The sequence below is a fragment of the Daphnia pulicaria genome, chromosome 1, assembly GCF_021234035.1.
Source record: "Daphnia pulicaria isolate SC F1-1A chromosome 1, SC_F0-13Bv2, whole genome shotgun sequence".
Lineage (NCBI taxonomy): Eukaryota > Metazoa > Arthropoda > Branchiopoda > Diplostraca > Daphniidae > Daphnia > Daphnia pulicaria.
In genome coordinates this window covers 7866423-7890525 of record NC_060913.1, presented here as the reverse complement: position 1 = coordinate 7890525, position 24103 = coordinate 7866423, and the positions used below count along the sequence as shown (strand labels likewise).

Here is a 24103-nt window from a genome sequence, read left to right as displayed (position 1 = left end):
TATAATCCACAAAGGTTTTATATTTCTTGTTTCAGATTTTACCCGATAAAAATGGGATCATTTCCCTGAAACGAACTCTGCTATATACTACGACGACTTTCTCCAGACCGGCTGCTGCTGCTGGTGTGTGTCCCTCAGGTGTACAGACCAGTTTCCTGAACTCTTTGCATCTTATACCTGTCATCCGCGATAAATATCATTTTTGTTTGGTTTTTTCGCTGACCGTTTTCAAAATGGTCAACGTCCTGCCAGCAATTGAATTTCTCTTCTCATCCAGAGAGAAACGGGTGTGTCTCTGCTATAGGCACTAAAAAACCTTTTTAAACTCGAAAATGGGTATCCGTTAGTTTCCATGTGAGCAGCACAATATTGAAGACTCATTTAAATCCACATAAGCGGCTTGAACGATTTCTCTTTCTTCAAAAACAAATTAGCTTCTTTCACAAAGGCAGAAGATTTATTTATCAAAAAGTAGGTTAAGGCCTTGACACGGCGCACAGGCAGACGAAAAACACCTGGAGGATTACTTAAGTGCTGTTTAGAAGACAATTATTATTATGTGTAGTACTCCGGCAAACAGCTGACACTTTTTTTTCCTAACATGCTAAATTATTTGCAGAAAAATTTCACATCTTGTCGTTGATTTACAAATTCCCCTTATGGTCCGTTTTCTCTTTCGTTATTTCACGCAAAATAAAAATAAAAAACTTGAGCGCATGCGAATTAAAAAATAAAAAGGCGTTGGTGGATCGCCCGGGATATACATTGTTTCGAATAGCAACTTGAGGCTATTAGCGTGTGTGTTTAACATGTCTTTGGTGTGGCTCATGCAAATCGCCCAGTTATTGCTTGTTTGCAGTTTTAATTTTCACTGATACGGAGCTAGCTGGATTTCTCAATAAAGGACTAATAGAAAGCTCTTAAATGAAATAACAGACTGGCGGTAATCTAGTTCGACCGGTTCTTTGTTTTCTAGAAGCATATAGTTACACGATAACTGTTATTATTATTATTTTTTTTTAACCTATAGCAACGGATGAAATGTTGAAGAAAGATTTTTGGTGTCCAAATAAAATCTAAAAAACCCGAATTCGAATTTTAGAAAGCAAAAGTTACGGTTTGGCAATAACCCTTTAGAATGTCTATTCGCATTGTAAAACTAAATATTCATAGAAAACAGCTAACAATCGTTAAATTAAGGTCAAATCAAGGGAAAATGTCAAATTCAAATTCAAATAACTGTTGTGACGTTTAGGCTACTAGATGGCAGTGCTGAAAAGTAAACAAACAGCTGCAAGTGTTGACTGTGCCCTTTGACTGTAAATAAAAAAATGACATTTTATTTTCAATCCCTCTTTCTTGAAATAACACTCGAAGCTAACGTGCAGCAATTGAAGTCTTCAGAGATATAACCATTGAATTGATAGCAAGTGTAAACGGATTTGTTTAAAATTGTATCGACCATGACTTTCATACCAGTCATCCCACGATATGCCATGACAGCACGACACGACGACTGGCGCGAGATTGCGCTTGTTTGTATTGTCTACCCGCACGGAGATTACAATTATATAAGGAGGTTGAGATCGGAACTGACGAATTAAAAACGATTCTCTCTGCGCGTCAAGACGTCACCGTGAGAACATCTCTAGAAACCATGGCTCCAGAAATCAAGTTTACCAAAGTATGTTTATTAGCATGATTTTATCAAAACTTTTGATTTTTTGCTGACATTCTATTTTGTGTTTGTTTAGCTCTTCATTAATGGACAGTTTGTTGATTCACAAAGTGGGAAAACATTCCCAGTTGTCAATCCAGCAACAGGCAAAGTTATCTGTCAAGTCAGTGAAGGTGATAAGGTTTGTGATATTATATTGTATTATATTGATTCATATACCATTGCATGAAAGTAATTGTAATGAGAGAAATCTTACCATGTTTTTGTTTTTGAATAGGCTGACATTGACCTAGCTGTTGATGCTGCAAATGAGGCTTTCCAGTTAGGCTCAACATGGAGAACCATGGATGCTTCAGCAAGAGGCCGTATGATGGATAAGGTATTTAATTTGAAGTAACTAAAACTTTTCACTTTGAGTTTACCACCTTTTTCTCATCTTACAGCTAGTTGGACTCATGGAAAGGGATCTTCATTACTTGGCTCAGTTGGAGACATACAACAATGGCAAACCCTTGAAGGATGCTGTCTTTGATATTTATGGTGCCATGTATGCCCTTAAATACTATTCAGGTATTTTGTAAATAATATTAATATGGAAATTGATTATAAAAATTTTCTTCAAAATCAGGTTGGGCTGATAAGATCCATGGTCAGTCAATCCCGGCAGGTATTTACATCTTAGTTATTACTTCATTGATTTCTTTTATTGTTCACACCTGACAGCTGGAGTTATAATTCTTGGAATGCAATGTCATGAGAATTTGGCAGTGAATGCATTGGTGTGGAACATATTATTCATTGGTTTCTCTATGCATAGATGGAAATGTTTTTGTGGTGACGCGAAAGGAACCTGTTGGCGTGGCTGGACAGATCATCCCTTGGGTACTGTTTTATTTTATTTTATTACGTTTTTATCTTGAATTTGAATTAATCTGTGGAAACTTAACTGTTTAAAAACAGAACTTTCCTCTTTTGATGCTCGCTTGGAAATGGGGTCCGGCTCTGGCTGCGGGATGCACCATCGTCATGAAACCAGCTGAGCAAACACCGTTGACTGCCCTTTACATGGCACAGTTGTCTGTTGAAGTATGACCAAATTTTGCTTCTCATTATTGGGCGATATGCAGATGTAATAATCTTTCGTCCTGTTTCTTAGGCTGGATTCCCACCTGGCGTAATTAATGTCGTGAATGGCTTTGGAGCTACCGCTGGAGCAGCTTTGGCGTCTCATGACCGCGTACAGAAAATAGCCTTTACAGGTTCCACAGCTGTAAGTTAAATAAACCCCACAACGCTGATATTTTGACGGTAAAATAATGCAAACGAATTAATCGAAAAATCAGGTCGGAAAATTGATCATGGAAGCGGCAGCCAAAAGTAACTTGAAGCGCGTCAGTCTGGAGTTGGGAGGCAAATCTCCAATTGTAGTCTTCCCGGATGTCGACCGTTAGTCTAACAATTGTAAAAGTATTGAATTGCTCAAAGCTAATGTCATTTCCAATTCTTACAGTGGATAAAGCTGTCGCGACGTGCCATGCCGCTGTCTTTGCCAACATGGGTCAATGTAACAAGATGTCAAGTGTTTTTTCGATCTCATCAAAAATCTTTATCTCGTTTCTCTTCTAAAAATCAGGTTGCTGCGCTGGCACCCGTACGTTTGTCCACGAATCCATATACGACAAGTTTGTGGAGAAAGCTACCGAACTAGCCCGTAAACGAAAGTTGGGTGACCCGTTCGGAGAAGTTGATCAGGGACCTCAAGTAATGCGATTTTTTATCATAGCACATGTCACTCAATTGAAAACGATCTTTGATGCAGGTCAGCGAACTGCAATTCAACAGGATTATGGCGTTGATTGAAGCGGGCAAGACGGAAGGAGCTGATTTGAAAACCGGTGGCATGAAGCACGGAACCGAAGGATATTTCATCGAGCCAACTGTGTTTGTGGATGTCCAGGACAATATGAGGATCGCCAAAGAAGAGGTCTTGTGGTTGATTTAAAAATTTACCAATTTGAACTTGATTCGAGTGTTGTTTTTTAGATTTTTGGACCTGTCCAGCAAATTATGAAGTTTAGTACCATGGAGGAAGTCATCAAGCGTGCCAACGATACACATTACGGATTGGCAGCTGGTATTTTGACAAACGATATCAACAGGGCTCTCACCTTCTCGCAGGCGGTTAACGCCGGAAGTGTTTGGTATGCTCATTTCATTATCAATAAAGCATGGGAAATTATTATTAACATTCTTGCAATTCTTTTTAGGGTTAATTGTTTCCTTCATGTCACATCGCAAGCGCCTTTCGGTGGATTCAAGCAATCAGGAATCGGTCGTGAAATGTAAGCTTGAAAGTTTCAAGGTGCATGTCGTGTTCTATTTAACTTAACATTTGAATTTTTAATTTCAGGGGTGAGGAAGGTATCCACAGCTATGTGGAAGTGAAGACAGTTACCATCTCGATGGCCAAGTTTTAACTTGATTTTCAAAACCCGTGGGTTCCCGTCCCGGTTTCGTTTTTTCCCCCAATATGGTTATTACTGTTATGTTGGTTTGAGAGTTTTTGGAATCAAAATTGCCTATATTTGTTACTTTGCTTGGGGTGAAAAAAATACAGTATTCTAGTTAATTTTTATTTTCATTCTGATTAATACGTCTTGAGTTTTAATTTATTATCATTGAAATGGACCAACTAGTTATTTAGTTAATTCATGTGTCAAGTTTAAATCAGATTCTGTCAAGGTTTATAGTTGACCTTCAAAGATATTCTCAACCAATTTTTTTTTTAATTCAAAAAGCCAAAAATCAATAACCCCAGACCCCACCAAATAATTTCTTCCTTTCTGATAGAAATCGAGTGATCGCTGATTTGTAGATTGCGGTGAGCTACCTTGTGTTTTACTGTTTTCAAGTTAATGAAAATAATTTACAAATATTTCTTCATTAAAATGATTGAATAATGAGGGTAAATTAATGAAATTTTTCAAAATCCAAAAACGTTTAAACTTGAATTTATATTAAAACAAAATATTAAGTAAAACAAGGGTAAAACTTTGTTGTAGCCTTCGTTGGTTGTTTGAGTCTTTTCGAGATGCCGATTTCGCTCAGGCGATTTCAGACAAGTCCAGACAAGTTCTTTTTACGCAATAACGTTGCCGTTTAGTGAATTTTTTAAAAATAACACAGTGCGGGTACACTCCGGTGATGCTACTTTCAAGGTTTAGGGCTTGTACAATGTACACTACAAGGCCGCAGGCACTGATATGGTTAACCGCTGAATTGGAATGAATTGGAATATAGTTTTTTCGAGAATTAATCGCAGCGGAAATTTAGGTCACTAAATAGGTGACACTAAAAAGGAGATTCAGATATCGTGTTTATTCATACTGGTCTTATATGAGACACAGTATCAATGACGTCTTTTTGTGGTCTTATCAATTTTACATATATAGTCAGGCGATAATAAAATACAAAATGGGTAAATTCAATTCGTGGTAAAAAGTTAGTATGAGCTTAATATCTTCAAGCACAAAGAGAACAGTCCGTCACTATGGCAGAATTCTCTCTATCTCTCCATACTCGATTTTCATTTTTATGATTATGAAAATAATTTACAAATATTTCTCCATTAAAATGATTGAACAATGAGGGTAAATTAATGACATTTAAAAAAATCCAAAAACATTTTAACTTGAGTTAATATTAAAACAAAATATTAATGAAAATGACCTCCTCTGGGTACTTGCTAATCAAAAGTCTCATACTGAAGTGCATATAAGGACCCCTCAATTAAGAAGTAGACATACAACATTTCTCAACGGTGAAATTCACTAATAGAGTCAAATCAAACTCCGAAAATGAACAAATCTGAGATCAACTCTCCAGAACCTGGATTCAAACCAATGACCACCGCTGATGTCCAGCAAGCGTACGGCCACATCCCTGCCCTGTGCCAGAACCTGCATAATTTTCAAGCATTCCTTGACACGACGGATCCTATTCCTGAAGAAGCGAGGTGGTCAATAAAGACGATGGTGACAGAAGCCAAATTCGGTCTAGCATCCATGACTGAGCTCATCGACCGTGTTATAAAGGAGAATCAAGTATTATCCCAGCAGTCAGAATCGAAAAGGCAGGAACTTGATACCGAAAGGGCACTAAACGTTCAACTCCAAAATGTAATCCGTCTATTTACGGATCAATCAAAAGACCGGCGGATCGCGGAACTGGAAGAAGAAATAGCCCAGGCGAAGCGTACTGCCCAGCAGCCATCTCAAATCGTTGGATATGAGATAAGTCGCCAACCGATGTGGACTCATGAACCGGAAAAACAACCCACCGGCCACCACCAGAGTCCAGCAACGTCATTCCAGCAGAACGGATTTGGTGAAACTGAGGGGCAAATTCTCGGCCGATTTATTTCCAAACCACACCAGACTGTCAAACGTCTCAACAATGCCACACAAAAGTATCGTCCAGTCTCAACCCAACAGGCTACGATAACTCCCGAAAACCGCACGAATGGGCAGAAACCGATCTATGAACCAATTCCAATGCAGCTCGACACCATCATCAAGTTTTCACCGCGCCAACCCGAAGATATTCCGGCCGAGGATTTCATAATTACTTCCGAGGAAATTGAGCGAGAGGATGTGGGTAATAGCAGGCTCCTTCTGACGAACATTTCGGATCGGTGTCGCGGCCGTGTCATTGGGCTAGGGGGTCAAAATGCGCAGCGTCTGGAACGGGAATACGGCGTGAAAATCAATTTTTTAGATCGCCAAAACAAATTGGAAAATTTAAAGCTCATGATATCAGAAGGAGATGCGGACCGTCGTCGTGCGGCCTCCGACGACATCATCGAGAACCTGCCGGTGGTAGTCGATTGCCCCAACCTGAAAAGCTATGGTCACGCGTTGAAAAATGCCACCATTCAATGCGGTGTCAAAATCGACCGAACGAACCCGAACATCCCCGGCATGACGATTTACGGAAAGCTAACCAACTGTCACCAAGCGTACATGATGCTGGTGAACAACGAAGCAACTTTTTAACCACAAGATACACTGCTTTGCCTTCTGTTTCTTTCATTCTCATTCAGTTTTCCTATTTTCCCACATTAATGTGATGGTGTCGACAGATCAAATTTCAATAAAACTAATAAAAAGCATACGCGTTTTTTGCTGTTCAATTATTCAAAAAAAAAAACGAACCAGCACGTATAGGACTATCGTGACCCACAGTTTCTTCTTTATTTTTAATAAATGCATATTCATATATTTCCAATCAGTATAACCGTGAACTTTATTGTCGTGACTTCGTTATATCATTTCGTGATTAACATAAAAACGACTTGTGGTACCGATTTTCGATTTATTTTTTTATCGAAGTAAAAACAACTTAGGGTTAAAATATGCATTTCCACAGGGGAATAATAAGCCAACTATTTATCGAGTTGATTCCGAACGAGATTCAAAATGAAAGTGCGTATCTCCATAGGTTGGAGGGGTTCTCCTTGGGGGGAACTAAATAGTAATTTTGGTTTCCGGACCAATGCTCTTGTATCATTGATTAGATTTATCCCGTTATCCTTGATGGCAAGACTCGAAAAAACCTTTGATAAATTGGTAGGTTATCTGGCAAAAGGTATTTTCTAGGTGACATTGGAGAAACTAAATAATAGTCAATAAACTAGTCGTAAAATTGAAGAACGACCATGAGTCCTACCTCAAACATTCGAATTTCGCGGTATTTCATTGATCTGTTTTTTGTTTGCAATTTGCGATAGGAAGGTCACTCGTTGGAGCGCACACTTTGTTTTCTTTAGACTTAACACGTTTCGCTTTCTTCTTGGGATTATCTGTAAGCAGATAAACTGGCCAAATTTCAGTCCGCATTATCCTGTTTATCGATACATCTGAATATTATGACTGTTGACTAAAACTAAAGAAAACATTTATTACTTGCGCGCAAAATAGCCTGCAACGGCCTACACTATTGTATTCCCCATTAAAACTGTCAAAATTTCCATATAATATGCCTTTTGGTTATAATGAATAACATCACCCACACTGAATAGACTAAATGCGAACTAAAGTAATGATAAATGTGCGGATTTCCATTGGTTTTAATTGCACTGCCGGAATGGCGCGTTCGTCCCAAATCTGCTGTCCGTCCTCATTTGTGTTGGAAGTGGACGCAACGTTCCAAACCAACCTGTTCGAGTCTTTCTTGAACTGATTACCGCCCAACATAGTCTCCTCCGCCGAAGTAACGGTGAATCCAGGAAATAAACCCTAATAAAATAGAAATTAATGAATTACTTTTAGCTATGATATTACCTAATTAAACTGGCCAATTTACCTCGATCGACACTGTAGCCGGCTGTGATAAAATGCTGTCTTCACCGACATCGTAGATGTGCTCCAACCTCATCAAATATTTCCCTTGATTTAAGGTTTCCAGAGTGAGCAAGTTTACGTTGGCTGGCAGCGTTCGGCTTAAAGATTGTTGCTAATTGAAACGAGGATTCCACGTAAATTAATTATTTCTTTTTGAATCAAGGAATTTTGGATTCAACCTGAGTTTTGTAAAGAGCCGACCAGTCGCTGAAAGATAGCGAAGTGGGAATGAACGATATTTGCGGCTGCTTGTAGAGCTCGTGACTCAGTGAACGCGCCATTTTCATGGAGTTGGTCTTGTCACCAAGAATTAAGAAATGAGTTCCTCTTACAACCAACCCATCACCGTAAGCTGTTTCGTTCAGCGCTTCTCCCACACCGAAAGAATCGTCGTACAGGCAACGGCGATGAACCATTAATTCTAAAAATAAAGTCAAATTGAATCATTAGAAAATTTTATTATGTGGAATTGAATTCTCTGTTTTACCCAGTTCTCCATTGTGCAGACTTGAGCCACCCTGTGGCCGATCGACCAACATCGTCACTTGATTGCCGACCGCGTCCTTGATGTAAGCGTGAGAATTAACTGGGTAGTAATTAGCAGCTATTGGCTCGGTAACAGTGTAAGGATATGAATCGCGGATGTTGAAACGTCGCTCAAGAGTTTGACGGCCATTAGCATCAGTATAGAACATTCCGCTGCTCGCAATGGACGTTGTTACGCGGTTGATAATTTCCTTCCCTGTGCCATCTCTAAGAAAATAAAAAAAAAATACATTTTTAAAGTCTTCATATAGTAACGATCAAAGTATTGATAACTCACTCAACCGGAATCGGACCCACAACCCAATCCAGTTCGACATGCTCTTGTCCTTTGTACAAACGAATGGTTTGAGCTACCCAAGGATTGTAAATTTGATGAACTTCCTCAACGAGTTCACCTAATTCAGAATTAGGTAATTATTGCATGATGGCAACGCGTAATTAAAACTTAAACGTAAATCAAAAATTTTGAATTTTAAATACCAGAGTACGTTGTAGTTTTAATGCCAGAACTAGGGATAGCAAACACATCATCGTTATCGGGACGGAAGATGTATGCACCGGAAGCTCGCTTGTCAGCCTCCGAATTGTCGCCACTTTTGCTCGGATACCACAGAAATTCTTGTTTTAATTCGGTCGTTTTTCCATCGACTGTTACCGATTTTATCAGACCACTCACATCGTCGATCTCAACGCTTACTTTCTGTAAATCGTCAGAATTCAACGTTTGAAGGGTTACATTACGTAATGGAAAGTTAAGGTGAGATTATACTTCGTTGGAAATGGCAAATTTGTTTTGGGGTTCATGCTGTTCATCCTTGCTAATAGTCCCCGGTTGTACGTAATAAGATTTGCTTCCAAGAGGAGGCAGTTGAGAGGCGAGGAATACAAGTTCGACTGTAGCACTGCTTACTCTACCCGGAAGAGATTTGACGTATTCGGCAATGGGAACCGTTTGTGATGCGACAACATTTCCTATATCAACGGAACATTTTGATATGACGTTAACATATATCGCAAAAGGGAAAAATGCTTTACATATTTCTAAATACAGTAGCTACATATACCATATATGATTTGAATTTGTGTATACCTTGTGGATCGAGAACCTGGAAAGCTGTTCCGGATGCCACGGGGACGCGAACGTATTTGTCGACGGATCGTGCCATTGAATTGTAAATGTTAACCACGAAGCGATTGTTCTTCTCTGTTGGATCGCATTGGCTGACGTTCAGTTGGCAGTAGGACACCTTTGGCAGAACCTGATTGCCAATCACAAGTTCTTTTCTAAATTTAATTATCAGAGTTATTATCAGTTCCAAAATTTTACCCTAAATTAAAAATCTGTTTTTTGAACTCACTCGTAATAAGCAGTTTGAATCTTTTGGCATTCCACCACTCCCTTGTGAAGCAAGAGTGCGTAGTCTTCGGCAACGTGTTGCTTCTCAGTCCCTGTCACGGCATCGTGATGCTGCATAATGCCCATGGCATCTTTCATCGTGAATAGCTCTCCAACTTGATTGGTGGCCACACCTTGTCTAACAAGCGCCGCATCCATTTGCTTACAACTCTGTTCAATATGACCGGAATCAGTTCTCGATGAGCGTGGAATAAAAGAATAAGACAAAATAAAATATTTTTAATATACCTGCATGAGATTGCTTCCTTGGCGGATCATGTATTTCGATGCCGGACGAGACGTAAAATAGCCCGTCCAATCCCGTATGGAAATGAGTCAATGAAAATCACTGCAGATCAATGAAAAGCATAAACAAATCAATGGACAGTCTGAAATGTCATAGAATGTCAGTAAGAATGTCACGCAATTATCACTGGCGATGATTTTCTATGATAAATCAATTTACAAAGTCAGTAACAAATCGTTGGAAAATCAAAGATATTTCAAAAATTAGAACAGAGTCCAAAAAACTCATTGGTTTATCATTAGATCCAGAAAATGAAGTTTTTGGCAGTGATTAAACTTAACTTAGTCATTGAACTAATCAATGAACATAACGTAAAAATCCATGGAATATTTTCTTTTGAAAAATTACTGATTCTCTACTGATATTTACATTTTCAGTACTTTTCAGTAAACCTTTGAATTTCTTATCATTTTATTGCCATACTTCATTGACACCTATAAATCAATAATCAGCATCTATTTATCACTAAGAAATCATTCCAATGATTAATAAATGATTATTCAATGAGTCCCAAACGGCAGTTTTGATTTTATAATGATTTTTATACAGCTTGCTATTGATTTTTATAATTACTTCTCAGTTCATATCACTGAGCTTTCCTCAGATTTCAGTGATATTTCAGGGATTAGGCTACCACTGAGATTATCACTGAGAATGATTTTTTATCCAATGATTTCTATTGATTGATTGAATACTGCTCCGTTTAAATCACTAAGTTTTCCCAACATAAATTTTAATGATATTTCAGTGGCTAGCAGCCTAGCTAGTTGACAAATATCACGACAGGGATTTCCAGAATCATTGGATTTTCACTGATTATCAATGTAAATCATTAGTTATCCCGATTAATATTTTCCTGATAGTTCATTGACTTTATTGCCGATTATTACTAAATAGTGAACATAGTGAATGAATACCATTACAAATGATTTCTCAAATATCAATAAATTATCACTGAAAGGCCTTTGGAATGCTTTTCACGTTCTTCTTATGAAGAATCATTGACTTATATTATTTTGTTGCGTCGAAATCAATGATATTAAGGGTGAATTTCCATATGTAAGAAACATACGGCGTTGTCAACATGGTTAATATAGAATCGAATGTGCAACCATAGGCCAATGGTTATCGCACGCTCCTATGGATCGAAAGGTACCGTGTTCAATCCCAGATCGGGGCTTATAAATATGAATCAATGAAAATAACTCTGAATATGATTTCAGTTGGTATCTTCTTCATATGATGATGGTAAGACGGGTGGTAGTCTTGGTTTAACGCGAAAGCGACTCCTAGGCGAACAGCGCAATCATCGTAAATATGAAGGTAGATACCATAATTTTGAGACCTACTTTAATCGATAATATCCTAAATGACAAATGATGTTTCTAGTGATAAATGAATGATTTTTTTCGGGCTCGGTTATAATTTCTATCCGCTAATTGATTTTGCAATGACAAATATTTCGTTACTGGACTCTATCCTACTTCTAGCATTTTTCTTATATGTTATTTCATGATTTTGTGAAAGATTTTTAATGATTATAAAAATACCAAACACACCACCAACACGTTTTTCTTTTTCTTCGAAAAAAAAATTGTTTATCACAACGCCCTATATAGATACGTATGAATTAGATACTTGAACTGACTAAATTTATCGAATGTCCAACGTCATAGGTAGTTGGTTATAGAGTCTGGCTACCACTCAATGTTGCGATGGTTCAAGCCTCGATACGGAAAATTTCAACCAATGATACAATTAATTCTAACAGATAATAGGTAAGTAAGTAAAATAGAAAAGGAGAACAAGGGTAAGGAAAACCGACAACAGGAGTTCAAAACTGGTAGAGAAAGAAAACTAGTATAGTAAAATTTAGCTTTTGAATTTTATAAAAAAAGTCATTGGATACAAGCATTGAAAAATCAATCCATAAAAAAGCATTGAAAAACTAATCAATAAAAAAGCATTGAAAACTTCACTTTAAATCAGTCAAAAGTAAGTGAATATATGATTTGAAAATCAAAGAAAAACCATTCATTTCTCAGTGATAAATTTATGCTAAGTCAGTAATAATCATGTCCGAATTTTGATGGCGAAAATCATTGGAAAATTAATCAAGCTAATATCCTTCAATTATCAGTGATTAATCAAAGGGGCGTTTTCATACGGGATAAGCGTGAGCGTCGCTTCCGTATGGGAAAAAGTCGCCCGTCTTGGATGGCCAAGTCTTTGCGTGATCGTTCAGCGCCTTGGTATAGCAACTCGGTGTCGAATAAAACAAGTTGAAGCGACTGCCGGTCGCCTGACGTTCGTTGGCGTACCTTGATTTTGTAATAATGTCCGATATTTAGACAAATAATATTTTAATTGTGATTCTCTCTTTCGTACTTGATGAGTTTGTCCATGTTTTTAAACCAAACGTTTGCATCTTGGTAATGAAAATCGCTCCCCATAGTCAATAGGATAGAATCAGTGGCATAAGCGTTGGCTTGTTCTTGGCAATAGTTGAGAAAATCTGTTACCTGTGTGTTTCAATTAAAAGTGAATTTCTTATATATTTCAGATAACATTTTCAGTCTACTTACTCTCTTCTCGACATTGTAATCTTTGGATCTAGGGTCGTCAATAATGGGTTCATCGTTGCAATAAATATCAAAGCAGAAGCCAGGTGGTGGTTGGTATAGATTGTAATTCACGGCTGTGAATAACGACGCTTGCGCACCTGCGAAATATTAATGTTGTTTTTTTTTTTTTTAAATTATATTCAAATGTATCTAGGTAATTTTAAATTATTTTTACCCAAAGAGTCGCTGCCTGACCAAACCATTTCCATGGTCTTTTTCGCCATGCGCTCTTTTTTGTCTTCATGATCCAAACGTCCAAAGAACAGTCCATCGTACCCCTGCAGTAACAAGTTACACGTCTATAAATATGTTATTCTAAATATTATAAGATATTTTGTATTTACCATTTGGGCGAATAGTGAGGCCTGTTCTCGTGAGTGGCCGAACGGGTCGATCTGCCAAGAGATGCGCGGACGTCCACATTCGCCGAAAGTATCGTTCAACGTTCTAAAAAAAGATTAGGGCCATTAATTGCTGAGTTTGACTTTGATTGTGAATGCGCAACGACCTACATCAAACCAAATGACATTTGATCGATAATGTCGACGTAATGAGCTGTGGCCTCATCGTTCATGCACCATCCGCCATTGATGAACTCGAGACGTCCTTCGTTCACCAACGTTCGGACGAGAGCCTTGGTGGTTTCGGTCTGTTCTTGCCACCACCTCGTGAAAAAGGCCATTTCCACGTAGATAAATCTGCAACGAAGAAAATTGGCAAGAAGAAATATTTAAAACAAAAATGAATCAGATTTTACTGCATAAATTTACGTAGGAATTTTTTTACTAACCTGCGATCAGGGTGGTCTTTTAATTCATCTACAACCGAATCGATAATGTACTGAACTCCGGCTTCTTGAATCTGACTACGAGCTATGTTTTTGTGTAATCAAATTTTGTTTTAGTTTGTGTCTTTGTGATTTGAATTTTTTTGAACTTTTCTAATAACCTCCGTAATAGTACTGATCAACGGTTTTTAACCAGCCGGCATCATCATGAGTATCTTGCAAATAAAACAATCAAATTAATTAATGAACAAAAAATTTAAAATCAATTATATTACGAGCTACGAGGTGAACGTTGATGAATCCTTCTTTCTCCGCAGGGCATGTCTATAATAAACGAGCGTTAAAACACGTCATGTTGCACGGTTTTGAGTATCGTAAGCGCCCACACATTATAAAACACTATCAATAGAATTTCACTGTTACTGTTAGTAAAGCTTTATTAAATGCTACGTTCGCGCCGATATTTTAGAGAATATATTTTTAATGGCCTCTATTCCACCAGCGATTTAAACAAATAAACAAAAAAAAATAATCAAACAAAAACAAAACCTGGTAACCACAGGCATCGGCACGCAACGATGGCCTAGCGGATGCTAGTGAAATGCCTCCGACCACCAAAACAAAGCAGATCCAGTTGACGACGGAATTCAGGATCATTTTATAAAATCTTTATTGATACTGGCACAAAAGCCAGACAATTATATCAGAGATCACTAGTGAAATGAAGCCTTATACTTGTTATACCTTTTAAAAATATTTTTTTGTCTTATCATTGTTATTTTTTTTTTTTTATCTGATTGATTGTTTACACAGTTTAGAGAAGGATCCAATGTATTTTTATTTCCGTAGATAACAGATCATGACGACTGTGAGGCGTAACAACTTTCTTCAGCTTTGCCAAGCTTTACTGGCTGTAATTGTCTGTAAATGACGAATATTTCCACGTATAATTTTATGCCGCACAAGATTCTATTTATAGCCCTTAAGCTACTGTATTTAAAATTCGTAACTTAAGCGTTGATTAACACTGCACTCGGCAGTTGAAGAAAAAGTAGGTCCTAACATAAAAATGAATAATTTTTCTTCCGCTAGTTTGACAATAAATTTTTATTTATTACGATTATACTTATTGTATTATTTATTTATATTATTTATAGTAATTTAATAATCTTTACATCCATCATATACTATGCGTGCGTCAGATGAATTCACCTAGGCAGGTGAATTCTCGTCCGACCTCGACTCTAACTGTGTTATATCCGTTATTGATGTCTAAAGAATTTCAGAGAACTACTAGAAATTTATAATGCCCATGGAGCACGTGAACTTCATCAACGCCATGAATTTTGTATATGGAGCGTTCACCGAGAACCCATGATCCGAGCGGTTAGAAATATCGAAAATGTCACAATGTCACGCACCACATAAAGTCCGAAGTTCCGTTAAAATAGTTTAAAATATTATAATTTACCGATATTAATTCAAACTGATATTAAAAGTCATAATTGGAAACCGACAGTGCCTTTGAACTTATTAGTATTCATGCACATTTCGAAATCTCGAATTTTTGAACACAGGAAATTGACTTCAAAAGATGCTTTCGCCTAGTCCACTATTAAAAGGCCAAGATCTCAGGGTTAATAGAGTTCTGGTATTCACGACACCATGCATGCATCCCTCCATCCCTCATCTCGGTTAGAAAAATCATACAATATTTACGATAAGCAACTGAAGGACGATAAGGTCCTGTCTTGCATATTCTTGCACCTATATAAGAGTGCTAATGAAACGGAAGAAATCGAACCGAACAGAAACCAGCTTCGGTCCAAATCGTTTACTGAGCTAAACGGTTTCAGTTTCGGTATATGTCCACAGTTCACCGTTTATCAATTCGGCCGTTGTCGAACCGAACTGAAAAGCATGTATGATTCGTCTTTTGCAACTATCACTTCTAAAAATAACAAAATTATTGCGGAAAGGGTGCTGTGTTACCTTGATTTTTTTTAAACCGCGCTTTATTATAGTTTCGTTTGCACCTTTCTTGCATCTGGCACTCAATCTCAACTCAATTCAGAAGCGCGACCGAACCTGTAGGGCACCTGGGATTTTGTTCAAATTTTAAATTCGGTCCAAAAAATTTTATAAAATAATAATTAGGAAAACAAAATTACAGCAAAATGCAAATCCATTTTTTTTTCTCGTTTTGACGGTTCTGTATAGATATACAAGCAAAATCACGTGATGGCAGCCACTTTATTTTAAACACTATTATAGTAATTGTTTAGGTTGGCCAGTTAGCGTTCCGATGAAGGAGAGACGACCGTGAACGGAATATACCCAATGCCGAATAAAATTAGCACGGCGAATGGCGATTGGCGACTCATAAATAAAATACACTGCTTTCGTATATATTTGCTTTTAAATTCCTTACAGCATCCCTTGTCACCTGCTTGCATTTTCTGGTTCGCAGTGAATCTTAAAATTCTCTCATTCCCACGCGTCCCGCAATCCAAACGATGCCCAAGATATGCGGGCGCAGAGCACTCGCGCGGTGATGCTGTTGAAGCACATAATTCCTGCTAATGTCCCGAACTGATTTTTTTTTTTTTTTTTTTGTTCTCCCTCTATATCTTTTATTGCAATTTGTAGGTAGAAATAAGCCGGACGCTATTCTGCAGGTCTAGAACTAGCGAGCTTATATAGTGGTGGCTGGTGGTGATCTTGGTCATTCGGATCTATGCGCTTGTGATTGCTGAAAGATATAATACAGACTTTTTGTGAGCGATTTTGTTCACTTCTATACTTTGAATATCATATTAAGTTACAAGTTGTTGACAAAGTGAGTGGTGGTGCTACATCCGTAATAAAAATCGTCAGTGGCAAGCAGTTTATTATTGGAAAGAAGGATGACTTCTCTAGTCTGGTATGATTTTATAGACACCTCTGATTCATTTTTCTATTGTCAACACAACACAATTCGATAATGAAGCTAATTATTTTCTTCCAGTTAACAATGGCGACACTATATCAATTTCTCTATATATTAGTCTAAATTTTGCTGCTCAGGTTTTTTCATAGAAAAACGAAGTGGCGTTATATGAATCAAACAAAACCTCTTTTTATTTTGCGAAGTTGGGAGGAAGTGGACGAAGCTGGCCAATCCAAGAATGATGTAGTGCTGGATGCTGGAGTTACTGGTTTCAAGAATACCAAAAAGAGACCTTCTCTTGAATTTATTTACACAACCGTCAAAAATTTAGCCCAAAACACAACATCGCGACCGTCCAGTCCCAAGGCAACGGAGGTCAAGTCCAAGGAAAAAATATCTGCAGTTCGTGATGGAAATAAGACGAACGAATCAAAGCCAGAGAAAGTTCCGGCCAAGTCGCATAAAAGGTACCGAAATATGATACTATTTCTTACAGCGCAAAACGCGACACGGTTTAACAGTACTGATTTATTGTACGTAAACAAGTGGAACCTTGGTGGAAAGCGGCTCGTCGACGGATGCAGAAGAAGCGGAAAGAGAACGGGAATCTCTCTTGAAACCCGCCAAAGAAAAACCTATTCAAGTCGGAGAAAGCCAAATTTTACGAAACGAAAATCAGAATACTTTGGCCACTAACCAAACATCAGAGCTGATCACAATCAATGGCCGGATGTCTTATTTGCCGCCGTTTGGCAGCCAAGATACTGCAATAACAAAACAACGGAATCACCAAGAGAAAGTAATCGAATTATGGAAACAACACGGCAAGTAAGTTATTCGAGCCCATTTTTTAATTGAAAAAGTAGATAAAAACACACCAGTTGTAATAACAACAGGCTGGCTACTGTGGACATGCTTAGTGCTCTATACGGAATTATGTTGGTAGTTATGGGTGTGGCCTTTCCTACTTCTCAGGTCATTTCCATAAACGTTCCATCTCACTACTACGAGGTATACACAACGATATATTCATAATACAACAAGGATAAATTTATCACTCAAAGGAAAAATGATTCAAATTGCATCATTATTTTGTATATACAGGGCTTCTATGCTTACCTCTACTTCGTGGCCATTGGTTTCTTTGGTTACATTTACGTCCTCTTGAAAACCCAATTCAACTCTTTAACGTTGAAAAGACGTAAGACGACAATCTTCTTCTCGCTACAGCAACACCAATTAACGACTGCGTAGCCCTTCGTAAATGACTATATTTTGCTCTATTATATTTATATCCCGTTCATGCAGATTGGTATCAACTGACACAGCGTTTCAAGGACAAAAAGACAACCCAAACAACGGCTGATGACGATTGTGCCTTCGAAAACGATAGAGTATTGTCCATGGAGGATATCATGACCAATCGTCTACGGGTGACTCTTGGTAAACAACTCGATCCTAGACGAAGCCCAAATCACGGATCGTTCTACCTTCGCATGGGAGCCGTCGGTATGTAAGCATTAAAGACCCTCATACAAAAATAAGAAATATTGTCAATTCTATAACAAAAAACCTCATCACTTCTTCATCAGTATTTGGTGTTGGATCAATGATCTATTCGGGGCTCGAATTCGCCCAATACTTTGAAATGTCAGCCAATCCATTGTGCGATGACATTATGATGGCTGTCCAGCCGGCGTCTCGTATGCTCTTCACATTTTTCCAAATGTATTTCGTTTTCCTTAATGCAAAGGTATTTAATTGAGGATTTGACAAATGAATAATAATTTTAAAAAATATTACCGGCTAATTGCCTGTTGCATTGCAGATGCAGATTATCAAGAACAGCAACGTCATTGTGGCTCGTTTTGGAATGATGCACATCGTAGCCACGAACCTCTGCGTCTGGCTCAACGTCATCATCCAGGAAACCAAACACGAGATCCTCAACTTCGAGCAGCAAGGAGGTGCTGGCCACATAACCGAACACGGCCACCATCAGGTGTCTGCTGGACACGCTAAAGAGCCCTTACAAATAGCAGGTTGAGTTAATATATAGGCTAATGAAAGGTAGTTTTGCGAAAACTGAAAATTGACCGTAACGGTCTTGCAACAGAAGCGCAGATCGCCCCTTACGTTTCAACCGCGGTTATTGGACACTGGTTGAACAAGACCGTCGGCAACGCTTTGGATCATGCCAACAAACAGGAAGGAAGTCAATTCCATTCGCCCCCACATCATCGGTTGGTCAAGCAGGAGTTGTCGGACGAATGCCATCGTTCAGATTTAATGGTAGACTAGACATTGACTATTTCTCTTTTTTTTTCTCTTATTTAGTAATAAAATAATTAATCCATTATGATACTCTTTATGGATAAAGGGAACACTGACGCAGAATGCTAGTCCATTTCTGTTTCCATGCGCCATTGAGTATTCGCTCATATGCGCTGCTATAATGTACGAAATATGGAAGCACACAGGAAAAGATTGTCACAAAAGTTTGGTGATTGTGAAAGATTCTCCGACCGGCGTCCGTACGCCGAGAACGCCCGGTGGAAGCTATTACCCGTGTTCGCAACGTCGTTCCCCGCACCACTATTCCGTCGATTGTACAAACGCCAATAAAGGACTTTTCTTTGGAATCTTCGTCTTGGTGTTGAGCATTTTGGCCATGATCCTATTTTTCGTCCTCATCCATCGCGAGGACTACAAAAGTACGGCCATCACCATCGTCCATGTGGCCGAGTTCGTTCTTTACATGACGACGTTAATCGCCGTCATAATTGGGATCATTCAAGTACAAAAAATCTAATGACGTTAACGGCCAACAAACAAATTCTTCTGATTTGTTTGTTTGTTTGTTTGTTTTGTTTTTTTGTCATGCAATCAGGTGAGCCAGTTGCAATTTGATGCATCTCATTCGCTTGATCTCGACAACATTTTGCTGATCGTCGCCCATACCGGCGTCATTTCTTACAACGTCTTTACCATCGTGGGGACCCAGTTCAGCGATCATCCGGACAGGATCTTGGTGTTGATCAACGCCTTGACGGCTGTCGTGCAGACCGTAGCTCAGACCGTGTTTGTTCTCGGCTCTTCCAAGCGACATCTCTATACCAGACGACAGGAGAAGCGCAAACCTGGCCGTGAAGTCATCACGTTCCTAATGGTCACCAACTTTGCGATGGTGCGAGAATAACCGACGATACATTCCCATTAATTGAGCCCCTCGTTAAAGATTTTTTGTTCGTATATGTTGCTGTACACAGTGGGCTATTATAACGTTGGAAAAGAGCCGAGTGGACGCCCATCCGGTCCAATCTCAATTTTTCGGTCATTGGCCATGGACTATCATCACCAACATCAGCTCCCCACTGGCCATTTTCTATCGGTACCATTCGACAGTTTGCCTCTGCGAGATATGGAAGCGTTGCTACAAAATCACAGAGAGATTGAACCACACTCCACTTCAACAGCAGCACGCAAGCGTGTAGTATATAGGCTAATGGCTAATATACCAGTGTTTCTCTCGCATCAACTATCATTTCTGCAGCATCGTCAATAAATTCTGAAACTACATTATTAACAATTAAAAAATGATTGAAATCGATTGCCCTCCCATGAGATCGGAATAATCGGAATGTTAAATAACAAATGTGATGTCATATCACTCTTCGAAGTAGAACAATATATATCGATTGACAAACTACATGCAGAAAGGTTGATTTGTGATTTAAAATTATTAGGCCCTACTTCTTAAATTATTCTCATTTCTTAAATCGAACATTTTAAAATTTTTGATTTAAACTACAAGTTTTTAATAACCTCCGTAATAGTACTGATCAACGGTTTTTAACCAGTAGGCCTATCTTGCAGATAAAACAATCAAATAAATTAATGAGGAAAAAAAAATTTAAATCAATTCAATTATATTACGAGCTACGAGGTGAACGTTGATGAATCCTTCTTTCTCCGCAGGGCATGTTTTTAATAAACGAGCGTTAAAACACGTCATGTTGCACGATTTTGAGATCGTAAGCACCCATGACATCAAATATTAGACACTGTTACTATAATTTATTTTCAGCTTTATGAAACCGATATTAAACACAATACCGGTACTCCATGTGTAGTTTTATGCCGCACAAAAGTTCTATTCTAACCCTCAAAGCTATTTTAAATTCGTAACTTAAGCGTTAATTGACATATTTTTGCTACCAGCTATTTTACAAGCAGAAATATAGAATCTCTATCGAATAATTTGTGTATCAATATCTTCTATCCTGATTTTCATGTCCGGATTGGTGCGTTGAAAACTTTCAGCGCAATTTAGCGTTCGTTAACGCTTCATTTTAAAATGTATTGCTTATAAACATTTTACTCAGTTGAAGAAAAAGTACTGTAGGTAGCATGAAAATTAATAACTTTTCTTTCGCTATAAATAGTTTGACAGTAAAAGTTTTCTATTGCGCATTAAAAAATAATATTTTTAAGCTTTATACAAAAATTGACGTTGTTGATCACGTCGTTGTGATAGTTTTGGGATCAATCATTTAAAAAAATCAAGATAAAGTTGACGGGTCGGAGCTCGGAGGTTAAAAAATGACATATATTTACTATTTAATAAAAAAAGGTTAATTCAACCATGATTAGAATTTTTTCGGAATTTTTGCTCTTTTCATTTTGATGGAAGGATATCAAAGCGATCTACGTAGAAGAAACAGTCGGAAAAATAAAATTTAAGGATTCTTCCTACTTCCATTTCACTAAATGTATATTTATTTATCGTCGTAAGAATAAACGGAGAATGGATCAAATTGTCTGTGTGATTTTGCAACCAATCAGTCGATTTATCTTACACTTTATCAGTCTAAAATTGGATAAGAATGTGTCATATCAGGCTCCTGTCAAATCTAGGTCAAAGCCAAAGGTGAAATTTCTTGAATGCGATTATGTCGGGCACATTTCGTAAGTTGAGGTCAATCACGACACGTGAGTATTGAGAACGAGGCTTATACTGGAGTGAAATGAACGCTAATTTGATTGGGCAAAGATGAAGCAACCCCATTTTTACTTCGTTATCCAATATAAAGATCGTAGTCCACAGTTGGTACGCTTCAATGCAGCTTTTTTTCGTGGTATAAATAACGTTGTGTTTCGCAGTCGAGAAACAGGACCAACCTGAACTTTGAAGGTAAAAATGGTTCAGTGTTCGACAGGAATCATTCGAATTGGTTTGCTGGTATTATTACCCTGGCCGAGTTACTCAGCCAAGGCTACTTTTACCTTGGAGGAATTACACGAGCAATTACAAGGGCTAAGAGAAAATTACGTAAGTTAAATTACGAGTCTGAATTTTTTATTCTACCCCGACAAATTCGTTCAAGAAAAATTAATTAATTTTATTATTTTATTTTTAAATTTTGTTTTCATTTAGATTAAATTAAAAGAAGATATCGTAGCCATCGTAGCTAAAAATGCTCAACTAGAAGCGAAAGATGTAAGCAAGAACTCGATTTCTAATTTAATTGCTCCATTCTTAAATTTTACGTTAAAATATTTGATTAACTTTTTAAAAAAAATTGAACATCAACAGAAAATGTTGGAAGAAAAAGTCGCCCGACTGGAACTTGAATTACGAAGTCAAGAAAAAATACAAGTAGCAGCCGGGAACAACAACACGCCAAGAACATGTCACGAGATTCACGATACTGATCCGTCCCTGACATCCGGAATGTATTGGATCGATCCGGACGGTCAAGGAGTTGGCGAAGCTCCCATTTCCGTTTTTTGTGACATGTCGACAGGTAAAATGATAAAACAATCAAGTTCTAGAAATTCGGATAATTTTCTAATTTGCCATTTTATATATATAGGATCAACTGTCGTTTCCCACGATAGTGAGTTACCAATGGAAGTAGACCATTGCCCTGATCCTGGATGCTATTCCAGGGCAATCAATTACAATGGGACCAGCATAAGACAACTGAAAGCCTTGGCTGAAATGTCCGCAAAATGCCAGCAGTCAATTAAGGTATAATTATTTATCGTTATTTATCGATATTCATAAAAAAAATTGTAATTCGCTATTTATTTAACTTTAGTATGATTGCAACTTCGCCCCGTTGGAGTTCAGTAACGCCGCTTACTCCTGGTGGAACGACAAAGACGGAAATCCGCAATATTTCTGGGCCGGAAGTGATTCGAGTGTTCACATTTGTCAGTGCGGGATTGACGGACAATGCGTTGATGCCGCCGTCAAATGCAATTGTGACTCCATGGCGCCAGTGCAATTAACCGATTATGGTAAGTTAAATACTAATTCTGATTCAAAATTGTCGTCTTATTTTATTTCATTTTTTAATGATTTATCGATGTTAATTTTTTTTGCTCGCGCAGGTGTCATAACAGACAAGGAGATCTTGCCCATTACGCGCCTAAATTTCGGACGGACCCAGCTGGACACTTCGTCCGGTGTTCACACCCTGGGCCGTTTCGAATGTTCAGGGCAGATGAGTGAAACGGGAATGACATCCTCATGCCAAGATTTGTGGAGAAAGGGGCACACCTTGAGCGGATTATATTCCGTTATGGGAACGGCAATGATTGAAACTGTTTATTGCGATTTTGCTAAACTGCCCTCTGACTCAGGTATAAAATGCTTCAATACAAGTCCACGTATTGTAAACTTGCAACGATTCATAGGGTTCTAGTTAGTAAGTCATAATAAAAATTGCAGGGTTCCAGACGTGGATCGGATACGCGGATGTTAAATCATCTCCTACCTACTTCTACGCTCAAAGAAACGCTTCCTCTTTTAACGAAACTAAAATTCCTATTCCCTTCGACGTTGAACTACTAAACATGGGAGGAGCCATGAATTTGACATCAGGCAAATTCACGGCACCGGTAGCGGGCAAATACTTTTTCTCCTTCACGGGACTGGTACGATTTACGGGATCTGCGACTCTACAGTATTGCCGGATTTTTTTGTATAAGAATGGGGATCCAACAGCACTAAGTTCTTCTGACGAGATCAGCACCGCAGCGCAATATGAAACCCTTTCCCTTCAGTCAACGTTAAATTTAAATAAGGGAGATCAAATCTGGTTAGAAATTTATTCTATGACACCAGGGACGAATTTGAATGGATATGGATACGACCATTTTAATGGTTTCCTGCTAGAGGAAGACATTTCCCAGTTTGTAAACCAATTTATGTTTTGAAGATTGATAATTTTTTTATATGCAACGTTATCTGCTGTTTCATTACCGTCATTTACTTTCGGTTGTTTACTGCTTGCACAAATTGATTAGTAATCATGACCCACATTCGAATTCGAATAAACACATCTGACTTTTGCACCTTAAAAAACAACGCACATAGAATCACGCACACAAAAAAATATTAGTTCCCCGCACTTATCTACCCGGT

The 24103-nt window shown here is 38.1% G+C and overlaps 4 protein-coding genes and 1 long non-coding RNA gene across 5 annotated transcripts; 3 read left to right on the top strand and 2 right to left on the bottom strand.

The window, feature by feature from the left end:
* Positions 1-1070: 1070 nt before the first annotated feature.
* Positions 1071-1517, bottom strand: LOC124326154. Its single transcript, XR_006915516.1, has 2 exons — positions 1383-1517; positions 1071-1317 (listed from the first exon to the last, which is right to left on the bottom strand). It is a non-coding gene; the product is annotated as an uncharacterized LOC124326154 (long non-coding RNA).
* Positions 1518-1544: 27 nt separating this feature from the next.
* On the top strand, positions 1545-4307 carry LOC124326146 (aldehyde dehydrogenase 1A1-like). The gene is made up of 15 exons (XM_046784814.1): positions 1545-1684; positions 1755-1859; positions 1956-2057; positions 2122-2248; positions 2307-2345; positions 2496-2560; positions 2639-2764; positions 2835-2948; positions 3022-3124; positions 3189-3242; positions 3312-3439; positions 3498-3662; positions 3722-3879; positions 3946-4020; positions 4089-4307. Exons 1-15 carry the CDS (start codon positions 1658-1660, stop codon positions 4153-4155), a joined length of 1455 nt encoding a protein of 484 aa, XP_046640770.1. The 5' UTR covers positions 1545-1657; the 3' UTR covers positions 4156-4307.
* A 3309-nt stretch (positions 4308-7616) lies between these two features.
* LOC124326475 (lysosomal alpha-mannosidase-like) lies at positions 7617-14471 on the bottom strand. The gene is made up of 20 exons (XM_046785347.1): positions 14289-14471; positions 14015-14063; positions 13901-13954; positions 13743-13824; positions 13465-13650; positions 13297-13399; positions 13128-13230; positions 12914-13050; positions 12717-12850; positions 12501-12649; positions 10271-10341; positions 9984-10192; positions 9716-9909; positions 9395-9597; positions 9106-9325; positions 8903-9020; positions 8567-8832; positions 8259-8500; positions 8042-8191; positions 7617-7974 (listed from the first exon to the last, which is right to left on the bottom strand). The coding sequence occupies exons 1-20, from the start codon at positions 14394-14396 to the stop codon at positions 7759-7761; spliced, it is 2994 nt and encodes a 997-aa protein (XP_046641303.1). The 5' UTR covers positions 14397-14471; the 3' UTR covers positions 7617-7758.
* A 1860-nt stretch (positions 14472-16331) lies between these two features.
* LOC124320965 (proton channel OtopLc-like) lies at positions 16332-20261 on the top strand. The gene is made up of 12 exons (XM_046783877.1): positions 16332-16662; positions 16872-17135; positions 17215-17496; positions 17565-17679; positions 17773-17869; positions 17977-18177; positions 18261-18421; positions 18497-18710; positions 18785-18960; positions 19049-19465; positions 19559-19855; positions 19938-20261. The coding sequence occupies exons 1-12, from the start codon at positions 16646-16648 to the stop codon at positions 20160-20162; spliced, it is 2466 nt and encodes an 821-aa protein (XP_046639833.1). The 5' UTR covers positions 16332-16645; the 3' UTR covers positions 20163-20261.
* A 1568-nt stretch (positions 20262-21829) lies between these two features.
* On the top strand, positions 21830-24043 carry LOC124326839. The gene is made up of 7 exons (XM_046785605.1): positions 21830-22000; positions 22106-22168; positions 22265-22475; positions 22545-22702; positions 22773-22974; positions 23068-23319; positions 23408-24043. The coding sequence occupies exons 1-7, from the start codon at positions 21869-21871 to the stop codon at positions 23893-23895; spliced, it is 1506 nt and encodes a 501-aa protein (XP_046641561.1). The 5' UTR covers positions 21830-21868; the 3' UTR covers positions 23896-24043.
* The last annotated feature ends 60 nt before the right edge of the window (positions 24044-24103 follow it).

Coding starts and splice junctions, on each gene's coding strand:
- LOC124326146 (XM_046784814.1), top strand. CDS start 1,658: ATGGCTCCAGAAATCAAGTTTACCAAA. Junction 3,125..3,188: donor AGTCTTCCCGGATGTCGACC/GTTAGTCTAACA, acceptor CAATTCTTACAG/TGGATAAAGCTGTCGCGACG. Junction 3,243..3,311: donor CTTTGCCAACATGGGTCAAT/GTAACAAGATGT, acceptor TCTAAAAATCAG/GTTGCTGCGCTGGCACCCGT.
- LOC124320965 (XM_046783877.1), top strand. Junction 17,680..17,772: donor TTCCATCTCACTACTACGAG/GTATACACAACG, acceptor TTGTATATACAG/GGCTTCTATGCTTACCTCTA. Junction 18,711..18,784: donor AGAGCCCTTACAAATAGCAG/GTTGAGTTAATA, acceptor GTCTTGCAACAG/AAGCGCAGATCGCCCCTTAC.
- LOC124326839 (XM_046785605.1), top strand. CDS start 21,869: ATGGTTCAGTGTTCGACAGGAATCATTCGAATTGGTTTGCTGGTATTA. Junction 22,001..22,105: donor AAGGGCTAAGAGAAAATTAC/GTAAGTTAAATT, acceptor GTTTTCATTTAG/ATTAAATTAAAAGAAGATAT. Junction 22,476..22,544: donor TTTTTGTGACATGTCGACAG/GTAAAATGATAA, acceptor TTATATATATAG/GATCAACTGTCGTTTCCCAC.
- LOC124326475 (XM_046785347.1), bottom strand. CDS start 14,396: ATGATCCTGAATTCCGTCGTCAACTGGATCTGCTTTGTTTTGGTGGTC. Junction 12,650..12,716: donor AACATGGACAAACTCATCAA/GTACGAAAGAGA, acceptor TACAAAATCAAG/GTACGCCAACGAACGTCAGG. Junction 8,833..8,902: donor GTGGGTCCGATTCCGGTTGA/GTGAGTTATCAA, acceptor TTATTTTCTTAG/AGATGGCACAGGGAAGGAAA.